Source organism: Gymnoscopelus microlampas (genome assembly GCF_963454915.1).
Source record: "Gymnoscopelus microlampas genome assembly, contig: SCAFFOLD_26, whole genome shotgun sequence".
NCBI lineage: Eukaryota > Metazoa > Chordata > Actinopteri > Myctophiformes > Myctophidae > Gymnoscopelus > Gymnoscopelus microlampas.
This window is the reverse complement of record NW_028155725.1, coordinates 143009-159558: the sequence shown is the minus strand read 5'-3', so window position 1 is coordinate 159558 and position 16550 is coordinate 143009. Positions and strand designations below refer to the sequence as shown.

The window sequence follows — 16550 nt, the reverse complement described above, 5'->3', positions numbered from 1 at the left end:
TAGAAATTGAAGGATTTACGCTAATACGGTCTGACAGAGGGGCGGCTAGCTCTGGAAAGCAAACAGGGGGAGGCCTCAGTGTTTACATCAGAGACAACTGGTGCAGTAACGTCGCAATCAGGGACAACAACTGCAATACCGACCTCGAACTGTTATGCATCACACTACGACCATACTACCTACCTAGGGAGATTTCTAACATCTTTGTATGTGTCGTGTATGTCCCACCAGATGCTAATGCCACCAGAGCAGCCAGTCGGATTGCGGACTGTGTGCACCGGCACCTCCAGGACAAGCCTGATGCAACCATGCTTGTTTTGGGGGACCTGAACCATTGCAAGCTGGAGACATTCCTGCCGGGATTCGAACAGTATGTGAAATGCAAAACAAGGAAGGATAAAATCCTAGACAAATATTATGGGAACATAAAGGGGGCCTATGTAGCGAGGGCCAGGCCTCCACTAGGTACCACCGATGACAAAAATGTACGCATGTCCGACCATAACACTGTCCATCTTATTCCGAAATACCGATCTGTATTCAAATCCAGTAAGCCGGTTAAGAAGACAGTGCATATGTGGTCTACAGACGTCACTGAGGAGCTGAAAGGATGCTTCCTGTGTACTGACTGGGACACTTTCTTTGAGGATGCAGATATTGAAACGGCTACGGAGGCTATTACAGCCTATATTTCTTTTTGTGTTGATTTAATTGTGCCACAGAAAACTATAACGAAATATCCGAATAATAAACCGTATCTAACGAAGGAGATCAAAGAGTGTATTCGGAGGAAAAATGTGGCCTTCAGATCGGGGAACACAGCAGCCCTGAAAGCTGCACAAAAGGAGCTGAGCATTGAAATGAGCGTGGCAAGGAGGAAATTCAGAGAGCGCGCAGAACAAGACTTGGCCAATTTAAACACAAAAAGACTCTGGGACTCCATTAGGGAGATGACCAATATGAAATCAGAAAGGAAGCCTGTATTTGCTCTAGATGAGGGGGCTAGAGCTAATGAGCTCAATGATTTTTTTATGAGGTTCGAATGTGATACTTCCCAGGGTTGTCAGGATGTTATAAAAGGTCTGAACTGTGATGCTATTAATGACAGGATGGTGATAGATCAGGATACAGTGTGTAGAGTGTTCAAGAACATACAGACTAATAAAGCAACGGGACCAAACGGAATGCATGCTTCCCTTTTAAAAACCTGTGCTGAGGAATTAGCCCCAGCGTGGCACAAGCTTTTCCAACTCTCCTTAGACTCACATAAAGTGCCTGAACTTTGGAAAAAGTCAGTGATTGTCCCTATCCCTAAAAAAGCAAGCCCAACTGAGAATAATGACTATAGACCTGTGGCTATAACATCAAATCTAGTAAAAACACTGGAGAGGATTCTTACTGAGGAACTCCGCAAGGAGGTAGGACCTCGTCTAGACCAGTACCAATTTGCTTACTCTAAGAACCGCAGTACATGCGATGCAATCTCTACATTAGCCCATTTCACTCTGAAACACTTGGAGAACAAACTAGCATATGCCAGATTACTTTTTATTGATTTTAGTTCAATACAATACATCCAGATATTCTGTTACGTAAGCTAGCTCAGTTGGACGTGAACCCTTCTATAATAAAGTGGTACTTCTCTTTCCTCTCGGAGAGACCACAGAGGGTGAGATTTAACTCAGTGCTCTCAGAGGAGACACTATGCAGTACAGGGGTGCCCCAAGGAACAGTTAGTTCCTCCCTTCTGTTTACATTGTACACTGATGACTGTGTCAGCTCAAATCTGAATCAGTTTGTTTTAAAGTTCTCAGAGGACACTGTGATTATTAGTCTGCTCAAGAGCAACAGTGACATCGTCAGTCACACATCAGGTGTTGACAAATTCACAGAGTGGTGGGATCAACACCATCTGAAAATAAATGTAAGCAAAACACAGGAGATCCTAGTGGACCCCAGGTCCATAGGGGACCACAGCATGATCGCTATTCACAACCATAACATAGAACAAGTCTCCTCATACAAGTACCTAGGAGTACAGATTGACAAGGATCTGAGCTGGCATACACATGTTACAACTGTGTGTTCAAAGATACACCAGCGTCTACACTTCCTTCGAAGGCTTAGACTCTTCGGAGTCAGTCGAAATATTATGTTGACTTTTTATAGGGCCAGTATTGAGTCCATCTTAAGATACGGAATATCCAGTTGGTTCGGAAACCTGACGGTTGTGTACAAATCACAAATTACAAGACTAGTGAATATGGCGGGGAAGATTATGGGGATGTCTACCCCCCGATCAGGACCCAGGTCATCTTTGAGCAAGCAGTAATAAGGCAGGCCCAGAATACTATGTCTGATCCCTTACATGTACTGAACCTAGAGTATGATCTACTACCATCGGGTAGAAGGTATAGGACGCCAAGGTGGGAATATAATCAATATAAATATTCTTTCATTCCTATGTCAATCCAAATACTGAATCTAAGACTACAAAGAAGACTTTGAAATGTCTAGACGCACCTCGTTAAGGGAATATGTGCAGTATATCTTGTCTATGTGTTTACTGTTGTATTGTTGTTTTTTGTATTCTTTTCTTTGATCTGTTGAATGTTATATGTATGCAGTGGGGCTCTAACTCCAAGACAAATTTCTCTCTCGAGAAACAAAATAAAATGAACCTTGAACCTTGATGTGTTTGTCCTATTCTTGTTTATGCAGCTGGTGTTTGGGGTTTTAAGGATGTCAAAAAAGTAAATTCTATCCAGAATAGAGCCATAAGGTGTTTCCTTGGGGTACATGCATTTGCCCTTCTCTTGCAATCCAGGGAGATATGGGTTGGGAACCGATGGAGATTAGGCAAAAGGGAGAAGTGATACGGTTGTGGAACCGTCTCATTAATGTGCCAGAGGGTAGGCTAACAAAAAAGGTCTTCAACTGGGCCAAGGCTCACAATGACCCCTGGATAAAGGCAGTTTTTTCTATTCTCAGAGAGGCAGATTTGGCTTATATCTTTCATAATATGCTTCGTTGTAACATTAACCTGTTGAAAGAAAAACTAATTTGTAATTGCAAAGAGAAATAGTCAAACAAAATATGGTCTAAGCGAAAACTTAGATTAGATGTCCAGATTAAGCAGTGTTTTGGTACTGAGTCCTATGTCAAATCCTTTTTAACCAGAAACCAGCGGTCATTGTGTGCTCAGCTGAGAGCTGGTATCCTGCCTCTTGCTATTGAGGGTGTGCCAGAAGAGAATAGAATATGCAATGTATGTGACCTGAAAGATGTCGAAAATGAATTCCATTTTATGTTTTCATTGTACTCTGTATGACGATTTGAGGGTTCCTTTATTTGATGTAATGCAAAGACAAAAACCTGATCTATTCTGGCAAGATGATGATGGCCAAAAGTTGGAGTCGTTGTTTAATTATGAGGTATATAAGACGGCACATTTTGTTTCTAGTGCCTGGAGTAGAAGACAATCTCATCTCTTCAAATAGGTTCTTGTCCGGTCCTCTGTTAAGATGTGAGGTAACAGGCCCAATGTTGTATTTTAAGTTGTATTTATGTAATCTGCCATGGGCAGGAAGCTTGAGTGTTTTAGTTTGTTGTTTGTTTGTTTATTGTTTTGAATTATTATGTTGGTTCATCATTTGTTAAATTAAATGCTAGTGTCCTGTATGTCCATATGGGCTGGGCTTCCTTTGGAAGCATGACACTTTAATAAAGAAAAAATCAAATCAAATCAAATCAGAACACAGTCCATGTCTACTCACTCGACAGTCTCCAATCCAACAGATAGCATTTCCTGGCCAGAGTCTCCTGTATGGTTGCAGTTCAGCTCCAGGTGTTTCAGGTAGGAAGGATTGAGTTTCAAAGCTGAAACCAGAGAAGAACAGCCCTCCTCTGTGACCCCACAGCCTGACAACCTGCAGAGAAATAAAGACTTTAACAAACTGAACTTGATGTTCAAGTACAGATCCACACAAAAATAAACCACATTATTTACCTCAGGGTCTGCAGTTGACAAAGTGGACTCTTCAGTCCATCTGAAAGCTTCTTCAGTCCTGCATCCTTAAAGTTGTTGAAGCTGAGGCACAATTCTCTTAGGGAGGGAATAAAGCTGAGAGCTGAGGCCAGGATCTCACAGCATCTCTCTGACAACCAGCAATGAGTCAATCTAAAGGAAGCATAAAACACAACATGTCTGATTGTGTGCTATAGTACATTTAGCACACATTTAGTTTCACTCTCACACACCGACAACAAGGGCTTGGGTGAGTGAGGTGAGTGAGTGAGTGAGTGAGTGCCCATGCTAAGAATGCAGTGTGCCATCCGAGTCGGCAATAGGTTGTCAAATTTTTCAAAATCACACATAGCCTATGCAGGACATTGCATGAAGCAAAACAAGCATTTGCATCTCCCTAACACGAACAGTTTCCTCTTTCCAAAGAAGTATTATCATATTGATATTTGCATTCTTCATTCTGATCTTCTTAGATATTAAAATATCATCCAAAGTCTAGTGTAATCAGAGATGTTCAAGTTTTAAATGTATCTCAGTATGCCTGTACATACTGTAGTCACTATACCCAATCATCAAACGTGTTCACACTCCTCAAATGATTAAAATACATACTAAAACATAACTTATCAAACTAATTATGGTAAATTAATCTGACCTAAGTTTCTCCAGTTTACAATGTGGACTCTTCAGTGCAGCACACAGTCGCTCCAGATCTGAATCGTCCAAGGCGTTGTCACTGAGATCTAGTTCTCTCAAATGGGAAGGATTAGAGCTGAGAGCTGAAGCCACAACTTCAATGTGTGTCTTGTCGAGTCCACAGCCAACAAGTCTGTACAAAAAGATTGAATGCAAAATCAGAGATTATGACAATGAATTAGACCATGTTCACTGTCAAGGAAGATAACTAAGAGGCATTCTACCTAGTTATCCATTCATTAACATAAAGTAAGAACAGGAAACCAGAGAACAGAGTGAAACTTGCATGATGTATTAAGTAACTGTGTGTGTGTGTGTGTGTGTGTGTGTGTGTGTGTGTGTGTGTGTGTGTGTGTGTGTGTGTGTGTGTGTGTGTGTGTGTGTGTGTGTGTGTGTGTGTGTGTGTGTGTGTGTGTGTGTGTGTGTGAGTAAACCTAAGTAATGTCCATGTTCATTGTTAAAAGTCCATTCTCTCTACACCCCTTTACGAATGGTATGATCCAGTTCTCATTGGTGTTATGGTCTGTTACGTTACAAATAGCTAAAGAGGACTCTTGTGAATAGTACAGAGTTTTCCTGTTGTTCTGGTTGGTACCATGTTCTCTGTACCCTGTGTGTGTGTGTGTGTGTGCGTGTGTGTGTGTGTGTGCGTGCGTGCGTGCGTGCGTGCGTGCGTGCGTGCGTGCGTGCGTGCGTGCGTGCGTGCGTGCGTGCGTGCGTGCGTGTGTGTGTGTGTGTGTGTGTGTGTGTGTGTGTGTGTGTGTGCGTGCATATCAATGTAGTACCAGAATAGATACAGTTCAATATTAGTACTACTAGTAATACTGACTATAATTTGTACAGCCACATCTCTTGTGGTTGACTTACTAGCAGTGGTGTAATTTGTATAGGGTTGCTGTATGGGTTCTCATAACCCATACACGGTACTTCCACACAAGGGGGCCCCCCAGGAGGGGATTAATTAATTGATTTAAGTTTAATTAATTTGTTTTTGATTAACATAAAAATAGACGCCCATATCACAGTAAAGGCATCTGCTATTATATTTATTTTTTTTAATTTCCAATATATTATGTAGCCTATAGTTTTATATCCCCATAATATTATTTACATTATTTCCGCAATTCTCATTGACGAGAAGATTCCGGTGGTAATCAGAACACTCTCCCCAAAACACACTCGCCCCTATTCGTTTCGCGGACAGACCGCCACATTAGACCCGGGGCGAGCGTGTTTTGGGAAAAGCGTTCTTGTATTCCATTCCAGCCACCATGCGTCTATCTGGAATAGATTAACAAACAACCTCCTGTTGCTCCCAAGCTGGGGATCAGTTTGACCAAAACCAAAGGTGTTTAAGAGGAGGTGGAGACTATGTTGCGGCCGTCGGAGACCAAAGGATTTAGCTGTAGCAGCATCAGTCATTCTTGATGACAGGACCACTGGAACAGGCACTACGACCAGGTAGGGTCCAAGTGTTTCCAATTGGTCTGTACCTAACCCTATCCTTCAGATCCAAAGTAGACTTACTAGGTAAATTGTTTGCGACCAAAAGACCATGTATTATGCAAGTACATAATGAAGTTGACCAAAGTTTCTCAGCTGCATTTAAAATACATTTTCGTTATTATATTTAGCCTTTAAATGTCTTAATGGCCTTATACAGATCAAATTGTTAATGTGAACAGTTGTGGCTGTTTCTGAGTGTTTCCTTAATTTTAGACTAGTATAGGCTATCTTAGTTGGTTACTGTAAATGTTGTTTAAACCAGTGAAATTGGTGCATGTGATGCATCCATATCAAGGGCCCTTATGATACAAAAGCCCACAGCAAATAAAGTCGGTCTACGCCACTGCTTACCAGGAAACCACGAGAGATGTGAATCAGTTGTTGTATGTGATATAGCATTTGTGTAGAGTTGATGTTGGTTACCACCATATTTACATATTTTCATTATATATCAGTGGATATTGTTCTGATTAAACTGAAACACCATTTGTTTTTTTTTTACATATATTTTGACTAGAGGTTTGGACCGCTTTGCGGCCCTCACATCTAGACCAGATTAGCTCTAAGGAACGATGCTGTGGCTACAATGTTAAGATGTAGTGGGAAATGTAGTTTCATATTAACCGTGCAATATGTAAGTACATTGAAGGCGGGGAAAGAAGACTATATTATAGCCAGAGCTCTGATCAACAGTCGGTGGCAAGTTTCGGGCCAAATGGAGTGTTTGTGTGTTGAGCAACCCCAAACACATTTTGGAGGTCATTCCAATTAAAGTAGTAGGATAACTAGGACCTAGTAAGAACAGTGTTGTGCGTGCTTTGTGATCTTATAGATTGTTACTTATAGATCAGCTAGTATGACATGTCATAATATGGTATCACACGGCAAAAACAGCTGACGTTAACACTTGAGCCCTTGTTCAAACGTTGTCATTTTGTAACAACGACTCATGAAATAGGGCTCAAGTGGTCAGGAGTATTTTATGGTGTTCTATTGTGGGAGGAGGGGGAGATGGTGTGACTTATTATCCCATTTGTTTATTTGTTTCTTTGTATTTCTGTAGTTTGTTACCAACGAACTATAATGGGAAAAATATGTTTTGTGTTCTGAAAAGACAAAAAACACTAACTGAGCCTTTTTGCAGTTCCTCACAGCTGGGACCAGTGTGTGTCGCCCATTCTTTGATGTGTTGTATTTCTGCAGGTCCAACACCTCGAGAACCTCCTCTGACATCTGCAGCAATCTGACCAGAGCTGAACATTGGATCTCAGAGAGTTTCTTTCCTGATTCCAGGTACTGTTGGATCCCCTGACTTACTGAGTGGGCCTTCATCTCCATCAAACATTGAAAGATGTTGATACACCTGTCAGGAGAGCCACTGCAGGGATCCATCCTCTTCAGGTTGGCGATGGCTTTCTGGATCTCCTCTGGACTGTTCACTATCTGACCCAAAAGGCCTCCTAACCCGCTTTGGTTGGACTCCAGTGAGATTCCATGAAGGAAACGGACAAAGAGGTCCAGGTGGCCACTTTCACTCTGCAGGGCTTCTTCAATTGCAGCTTTCAAGAAGTCAGACAGGGAACTGTTGCTGTTGAAATCATCATTGTTCAGGAATGCCTTCAGTACCTCCATGTTCTTCTGTGTGAAACAGTCCAACAGGTAGACTGCAGCCAGAAACTCCTGGATGCTCAGATGAACAAAGCAGTAGACTGTTTTCTGGGAGAATTTACTGTCTTGTTTGAAGATCTCTGTGCACAGTCCTGAGTCCACTGGACCCTCTTTAATATCAAGGTGACATCTGTTCAGGTCTTCTTTGTAGAAAATGAGGCGGCCTTTCAGCAGATGTTCAAACGCCAGCCTGCCCAGCTTCAGAAGAACTGCTTTATCAGCCTCTGTGAGTTCCTGTATATTCTCATCCTGCTTTAGCCACTTCATCTTTGTCTGGACAAAGATGAAGTGGCTGTAAATCTCAGCCAGGGTCTTGGGAAGCTCTCCTCTCTCATCTGTCTTCAACTTGTGCTGCAGAACGTCGGCAATGATTGAACAGAAGACTGGGGTGTCACACATGATAAGGAGGTTCTTTGATGCTTTGACGTGTGAGATGATTCTGCTGGCCTGCTTTTCATCTCCGATTCTCTTCGTGATGTACTTCTCCTTCATTTCATCAGTGAATCCTTTCACCTCTATTACCATGTCAACGAAGCGTTCAGGGATCTGTTTGGCTGCTGCAGGGCGTGTGGTTATCCAGATTTGAGCACAGGGAAGCAGTCTCCCTTTGATGAGGTTGACCAGCAGAACCTCCAGTGATGCGGCCTGGGACAAGTCCTTAGAGCATTCATGGTGGGTTTTGAAGTCTAAGGTCATGTGGCTTTCATCGAATCCATCCAGGACAAACTGAACTTTGCAGGGACTCTTGTCGTAATTTGCCTCTCCTGACGTCTGCAGCTTGGTGAAGATGTCATTAAGGGCTTCTTCTGAGATGCATTCATATGTGGGGTTGCATTCATGAATTAGCTGAGCCAAACTAAACTTTCGGCCCTGCAGCAAATTGAGTTGGCGGAATTGGAGCACGAATGTGAGATGGGGATCTTGATCTTTTTTCTTTGCCCAGTCAGAGACATACTTGTGTACGAGAAAGGTTTTGCCAACTCCTGCTTCGCCAATCGACATAACTGTTCTCATGCGTTTGTTTTGTCCAGAAGGGTGTGTAAAGATTTCACTGAGTTGGATCTCCTGCCCTGTCTTCCTCTCCATCTGTGCAACCTCAGGTGACCTGCTGATCTCTGTGTCATCCACACGTGCGATTTTGAGACGTGTGTAACATTCTTCAAAATCCTTCTTATCCGCCCTTTGGACTGTCCCGTCAGGTACACATGCAAATGGGTCCTCTACTTTTGTTTTAAGCTCGTTTTGGTATTGTGTAATAGGACGTGTATCTTTTTGTGTTTTCACCAGGAAATCTGTAAGGAACAAAACAATTCCTTTAGATATTGAACAAAATGTTTTCACTTGACATTTTTATTACTATTTTTTTGTCCAGATCTTTTATACTTTACTTTGTTTACTTTACTTTACATTACTTTACTTTACTCCAGCTGTTTTGTACAAACCTGAGGACCCATGTTATCCCAAGATGATCTGACATGTCTGATGCAACAATGCTACATGCTACCATTATCAGAAACATGTTAACTGTTATACAATGTAATTTAATGAGTGTAAGTGTAATGTAAGTTTAATGTCCAATGAAAACTAAGTCAAACAAAACAAAAAATGTATTGTTCGAAGAAAGTTACTTGGCTAAAATATACATCTATATAATAGTAGGAATGACCCATCATTACATTATAAACAGCACTGACCTGAGACAGAAGCAGCTGTTCCTTTGGGTTGTGCTGCACTGGGCTGAGCGTTCCTGTTGTGAAATTCATATTTTTCTTTACTGACTATACTGCATATACAGTAAATCTAACATCCTATATAAACACAAACCAAAAATTGTCAGTAACTTAATTATCATATTCATAGATTATAACTAAGACTTATTTTGTCTCTTGAAGATCACCTAATGCAAAGTTAACACCACAGTGACACACATAAGATTAACTATATGAAAATATTGGGTAAACAATTCTAATTAATATTGTAAGACTTATGAATGTACTGGCATTAAAGTGAATCTCTTGGAAATAGAAAGAGGATAAATGAGAATGACACATGATAGTGAAAGCATCATGGCCTGAAAAGGTACATTGTCCTGTACTAATACAATGTTTGGCCTAAATAGGAACATAAATGAGTATTACTTACAGCTCATCAAGAAGACCCTTCTCATTTGCTTCAAGCCCTTTGTAGAAAATGTCTTTGGCTCTTCTGCTGTTAAGGAGATTGTATAGCTCCCTCATCTTATCCTGAGGGGTGATATTGCCCATCACATTATTGTAGCCCTCCTGGATGATAACACGCTCCTGAAGGAGCAGATCCAGGATGGGTTTGACCATGGACACTCTCTGAACCAGGCCAAGCCGGTGTTCATCGACAAAGTGATTATCTGAAGATAAGTGGAATGAAAATGTAGTTCTTGGTGATACGCTGGGCCAAACCCATTTAAACACGTTTCTGAACATTCTACATTTTAAAATGCAAAGACTTTCCATTCCTCTGTTAATGGAATATCAATCTGGGAACCCATCGTCAAATAAAAAGGAAAAACAGCGCCCTCTGCTGTTTTTCACATTTCCATTTGACTCTGGGACCCATGCTCAAGGACACCGGGGTTTTGGTCTGTCCTCAGCCCTCCACTTTCGGTGGTTTTCATTCCCACTAACAATATTTCTCCACGGAACACTAACACCATTTCTCCCAAAGAACATGGATCCTTTTGGTTATAAGCCCACTTGTTTCTATGATGAAAGAGCAAGTTAAAATGTTACTAACTTTCCGTGGTTTTGTCGGCTTGGAGGACGCTATTGTTAAATGAGTTTTGGTTTGTTTCCAGTGGGAAATGAGCGCGGAGATGTAAATCCCGCCCACTACATTTGATTGGGTAAAATGCGGCCTGCTTCCTGATCCGCCCACTTGTATCTACTGTGCATGGGTTTTCAACACGCCTCCAGACAGATTCAAGCGCAGCAATGAATCTGTTCTTGAGAGATTAATGGAATATTAGCAAATGTTTGTATACACCTATGTCTGTTTTGGGGGGAATTTAAATGGCTCATCAATCATTGGATTAGCCAACAATCCTTCCAGTATAAAAATATATGGATGGAAAGTGATCATGTGAATGGAATGTTAGATCTGTTTCATTATGATGTATGTGACCCTGTTTTAACTTAGTACTGTATATGAAGCACTTAAAGGAATACTACAGACTACAGGTAAAGAATGTGAACAGCTCATAGCACATCTATTCATAGTGTCAGCTTACCTTTAGCTTTAGAGACTCCTGTACTTGTTGACGTTGGAGTTGACATTGGTGGGTCAGTGTCTGTAGCTTCATGCTGGTCTGATGTTACAACTATTGTTGAGTTAGAAAAGACAACAGACTTGTATAAGAAACCTGGTATTACATGACAGTAACTGATATTAAGTTAATTGCATTTGTGTGTCTCAAATGCAGTGCACAAGGTTTTTTCTGGAACCTGCCTGCTGCACTCTGTGAAATATAGAAGGTGTTCCGTCACCTCAAATGCAGATAATACATTTTTATTTAGCTTTCACATTTCCCCTCCATTTCCCTTCCAGTTATTGAAAAGGACCATGGATGAAAAGAAACTGACTTGGGTTTGTAAATCGCCTCAATAACCATTATTATTCGCTGTTAAAAATGGTTGCCCGTGAGTCGGATGGTCTGACTCCTACTCCTACACTCACTACATTAGTGGCAGAGGCTCTGCAAATAAGGCAGAGGCTGCAGTAAATAAAACAATGTTCAAATTAAATTAAAACACACATGTGAGCAAACTAACTGTTAAGATGAGTCACTTACCTAGCTCAATGCATTGATGAAGGACTTTTTCTTTATAAAATGTTTTTAGCCAGAAAAGTGAAAGTATACTGTGTAAATATAGGCTTGTAGCTCACATGTAGTGTATGGTGAAGCCTTTCTTAAAGGAGTCCCCGGTAGGAGACTTGAGTTGTCTCCTACCGGTCATCAAATTATTGGCTCAGGAAAGCGACAAAAATTAAAAAATCTCCATGAATTCAAGGCTTCATTAGGTGAGTAATTGATAGAAAATAAGTATTTTTTTGGGTGAACTACTCCTTTAATGAACTAAGCACCTATTGTCTACAATATTAAATCCCTAGCTTTATATTTCACATTTATAATCAATCTAAAGTACCTAGGCCTACACAAAGTCAGTCAGGCTAAACACGTACTCACATTGGCCCCGATTCGCTAAGCAATTTACGACCATATTTTGATCGTACCGGCATTCAATCTGCCCGTTCTCAAGTCAGCCCCAGAGGCGTCGTTAGAATGCTTTATTCTTCATGCAAAATAAATGACTAAACTAGATGATAAACAGTGACAAACCTCAAATTAAATAGTATATGCCCAACATTTGTCAACACATATATATAAAAAAGAAAAAATATGTCAAACGATGTATTGCTTGTAGCCGATGCATAATAGACCATATGTAAAGACATGATGCAGATTCCACCACTCCCCCCCCCCCCCCCCCCGCCAGGCTATCAGTTGTATTTAGAGCTGATTTATTAGGTCCCTCAGAGTATTTTCCAGTGTCGCCCTAGGCTGCCCTAACGCGTCTGATATCTGGTCTAGAGGAGCGGGTTCAAAATCTCCCAAGAAAAATACTGCGGGATCCCATTGGCAGGGCCAGGTTAACTTAAGAATGGGCCCTAGGCTAAGCCCGATTTTTGGGGTGCCCCCACCTCGCTACATAATGTAAAATATATGGTGCTTATCCGCTTGCCCCAAATATTAACTAGGTGTCCGGAGTATTTGTGTAATGTATTAGTCCATATTCTTCAATAAAGAAGTGTTTTAATCCCGCCTGTGACCGAACGCCATTTCCCCGCTCGTTTACTTCCTGTTTACATTGAGTGTAATTCCGGCTTGCACCGGATGCGCTCCCTCACTACCGCCCATTGGGAAATTCCGACAGAATCGGCCATAGACAGGATTAAAACACTTCTTTATTGAAAAATATGGATTAATACATTACACAAACACACCGGACACCTAATTAACATTTGAGGCAAGTGGGTAAACACCTTATATTTAGCATTTGTACATGTTCGGAGAAATACAGGCTTTACTGGTGACATTCCAGGGCAAAATGGTGGGGTGGTCGCTGTTATGTTTATCTACTTACATAAACAGCATAATAACGACTCAAACAAGGTTAGAGAGTTTATCCATTGTTTACTTATTCAACGCGCTTATACTACAGACACGGTCCGCTAATGATGACGTAACAACCTATCTTAAAGGAACTGTAAGCTGCCAATATAATAGTAGTGCCAAGACTCAAATACATAACAATTCCTCCCTTCTATTTTTTATGTACTCTAAGTCAATCTCAACCAAACAGAAATTAAGACACCATAACAAAATATTATGAATGTGATACAGAATACAGAAACTTGACTTTGATTTTGTTTCTTTTCTTTGACAATCGGCCCAATAGTCATTGGTCCAGGGTCTTGTTGTCCATATCAGTGTTAACTATAACTGTAATAAATTCCCTTCTCTTTTGTTTTGAGTTTCACGTTACGTTCGTTTTGTTCAGGCACCCTTTTGGGCAGCTAAGTTTTCCACTTCAGTCAGGCTTTTAGGTAGCCCTGCGAGTGTTGGGGTCCTCAGTGTTTACATTGAACTCACGTTGAGACGGTCCGCAGCGTCTCACGTCCCTTTATTTGTATGAGTGCGTTCATGAAGAGTAAGTTACTAGAGTCCCAGCTGGCACGCGACGTCATTTGACGTTGTTATTTAGTTGAATTTAGGTTGCGACGTTGGTCAACCAAAATCCAACGTCAGAACAACGTCTGATATGGACGTCGTATTAACGTATTTATTTGACGTCAACTGACGTTGATATCTGGTTGATTTTAGGTTGTGTCGGTAAGTAACCAATTCTCAACGTCTGTTCAACGTATCATACTAACGTCAAACTGACGTAGAACACTGACATGCTGTTGTCGGGTATTGTGACCAAAACCCAGTGTCTGCTCAACGTTATAATGCTAACGTCCACACAATGTTACATTCTAACATCAATAAACGTAGATATCTGGTTGATTTTAGGTTGTGTTGGTAAGTAACCAATTCTTAACGTCTGTTCAACGTATCAAGCTAACGTCACACTGACGTAGAATACTGACATGCTGTTGTCGGGTTTTGTGACCAAAACCCAATGTCGTCTTAACGTTAGTATGCTAATGTCCACACAATGTTACATACTAACATCATTAAACGTAGATATCTGGTTAGTTTTAGGTTGTGTTGGTAAGTAACCAATACCTAACGTCTGTTCAACGTATTATACTAACGTCGAACTGACGTAGAATACTGACATGCTGTTGTCGGATATTGTGACCAAAATCCAATGTCTGCTCAACGTTATTATGCTAACGTCCACACAATGTTACATTCTAACATCATTAAACGTAGATATCTGGTTGATTTTAGGTTGTGTTGGTAAGTAACCAATTCTTAACGTCTGTTCAACGTATCAAGCTAACGTCACACTGACGTAGAATACTGACATGCTGTGGTCGGATATTGTGACCAAAACCCAATGTCTGCTCGACGTTATTATGCTAACGTCCACACAATGTTACATTCTAACATCATTAAACGTAGATATCTGGTTGATTTTAGGTTGTGTTGGTAAGTAACCAATTCTTAACGTCTGTTCAACGTATCAAGCTAACGTCACACTGACGTAGAATACTGACATGCTGTGGTCGGATATTGTGACCAAAACCCAATGTTTGCTCGACGTTATTATGCTAACGTCCACACAATGTTACATTCTAACATCATTAAACGTAGATATCTGGTTAGTTTTAGGTTGTGTTGGTAAGTAACCACTACCCAACATCTGTTAAACGTATTATACTAACGTCGAACTGACGTAGAATACTGACCTGCTGTTGTCGGGTATGGTGACCAAAACCCAGTGTCTGCTCAACGTTATTATGCTAACGTCGACACAATGTTACATTCTAACATCATTAAACGTAGATATCTGGTTAGCTTTAGGTTGTGTTGGTAAGTAACCAATACTCAACGTCTGTTCAACGTATTATACTAACGTCGAACTGACGTAGAATACTGACATGCTGTTGTCGGGTATGGTGACCAGAACCCAGTGTCTGCTCAACGTTATTATGCTAACGTCCACACAATGCTACATTCTAACATCATTAAACGTAGATATCTGGTTAGTTTTAGGTTGTGTTGGTAAGTAACCAATACCGAACGTCTTTTCAACGTATTATACTAACGTCGAACTGACGTAGAATACTGACATGCTGTGGTCGGGTATGTTGACCAAAACCCAGTGTCTGCTCAACGTTATTATGCTAACGTCGACACAATGTTACATTCTAACATCATTAAACGTAGATATCTGGTTAGTTTTAGGTTGTGTTGGTAAGTAACCAATTCTCAACGTCTGTTCAACGTATCATACTAACGTCGAACTGACGTGGAATACTGACATACTGTTGTCGGATATTGTGACCAAAACCCAATGTCTGCTCAACGTTATTATGCTAACGTCCACACAATGTTACATTCTAACATCAATAAACGTAGATATCTGGTTGATTTTAGGTTTTGTTGGTAAGCAACCAATTCTTAACGTCTGTTCAACGTATCAAGCTAACGTCACACTCATGTAGAAAACTGACATGCTGTGGTCGGGTTTTATGACCAAAACCCAATGTCGTCTTAACGTTAGTATGCTAATGTCCACACAATGTTACATTCTAAAATCATTAAACGTAGATATCTGGTTAGTTTTAGGTTGTGTTGGTAAGTAACCAATACTCAACGTCTGTTCAACGTAATATACTAACGTCGAACTGACGTAGAATACTGACATGCTGTTGTCGGGTATGGTGACCAGAACCCAGTGTCTGCTCAACGTTATTATGCTAACTTCCACACAATGCTACATTCTAACATCATTAAACGTAGATATCTGGTTAGTTTTAGGTTGTGTTGGTAAGTAACCAATACCCAACGTTTGTTCAACGTATTATACTAACGTCGAACTGACGTGGAATACTGACATGCTGTTGTCGGGTATGGTGACCAAAACCTAGTGTCTGCTCAACGTTATTATGCTAACGTCGACACAATTTTACATTCTAACATCATTAAACGTAGATATCTGGTTAGTTTTAGGTTGTGTTGGTATGTAACCAATACCCAACGTCTGTTTATCGTATCATACTAACGTCGAACTGACGTGGAATACTGACATGCTGTTGTCGGGTATGGTGACCAAAACCCAATGTCTGCTCAACGTTATTATGCTAACGTCCACACAATGCTACATTCTAACATCATTAAACGTAGATATCTGGTTAGTTTTAGGTTGTGTTGGTAAGTAACCAATACCCAACATCTGTTCAACGTATTATACTAACGTCGAACTGACGTAGAATACTGACATGCTGTTGTCGGGTATGGTGACCAAAACCTAGTGTCTGCTCAACGTTATTATGCTAACGTCGACACAATGTTACATTCTAACATCATTAAACGTAGATATCTGGTTCGTTTTAGGTTGTGTTGGTATGTAACCAATACCCAACGTCCGTTCATCGTATCATA

At 40.8% G+C, this 16550-nt stretch overlaps 1 protein-coding gene across 1 annotated transcript in view; it reads right to left on the bottom strand.

Moving 5' to 3' along the window:
- Nucleotides 1-3190: 3190 nt before the first annotated feature.
- LOC311041310 (NACHT, LRR and PYD domains-containing protein 3-like) overlaps nucleotides 3191-16550 on the bottom strand; it is a gene marked incomplete at its 3' end in the record, with an annotated part of 35888 nt that continues 22528 nt past the window's right edge. Inside the window, exons 4-10 of the mRNA XM_084086212.1 lie at nucleotides 10040-10280; nucleotides 9592-9644; nucleotides 7359-9189; nucleotides 4683-4856; nucleotides 4010-4180; nucleotides 3777-3929; nucleotides 3191-3230 (exon numbers count right to left, since the gene is read on the bottom strand). Of these exons, the coding sequence (XP_083942338.1) occupies nucleotides 3191-3230; nucleotides 3777-3929; nucleotides 4010-4180; nucleotides 4683-4856; nucleotides 7359-9189; nucleotides 9592-9644; nucleotides 10040-10280 (2663 nt within the window). The remainder of the gene's footprint in view (nucleotides 3231-3776; nucleotides 3930-4009; nucleotides 4181-4682; nucleotides 4857-7358; nucleotides 9190-9591; nucleotides 9645-10039; nucleotides 10281-16550) is intronic.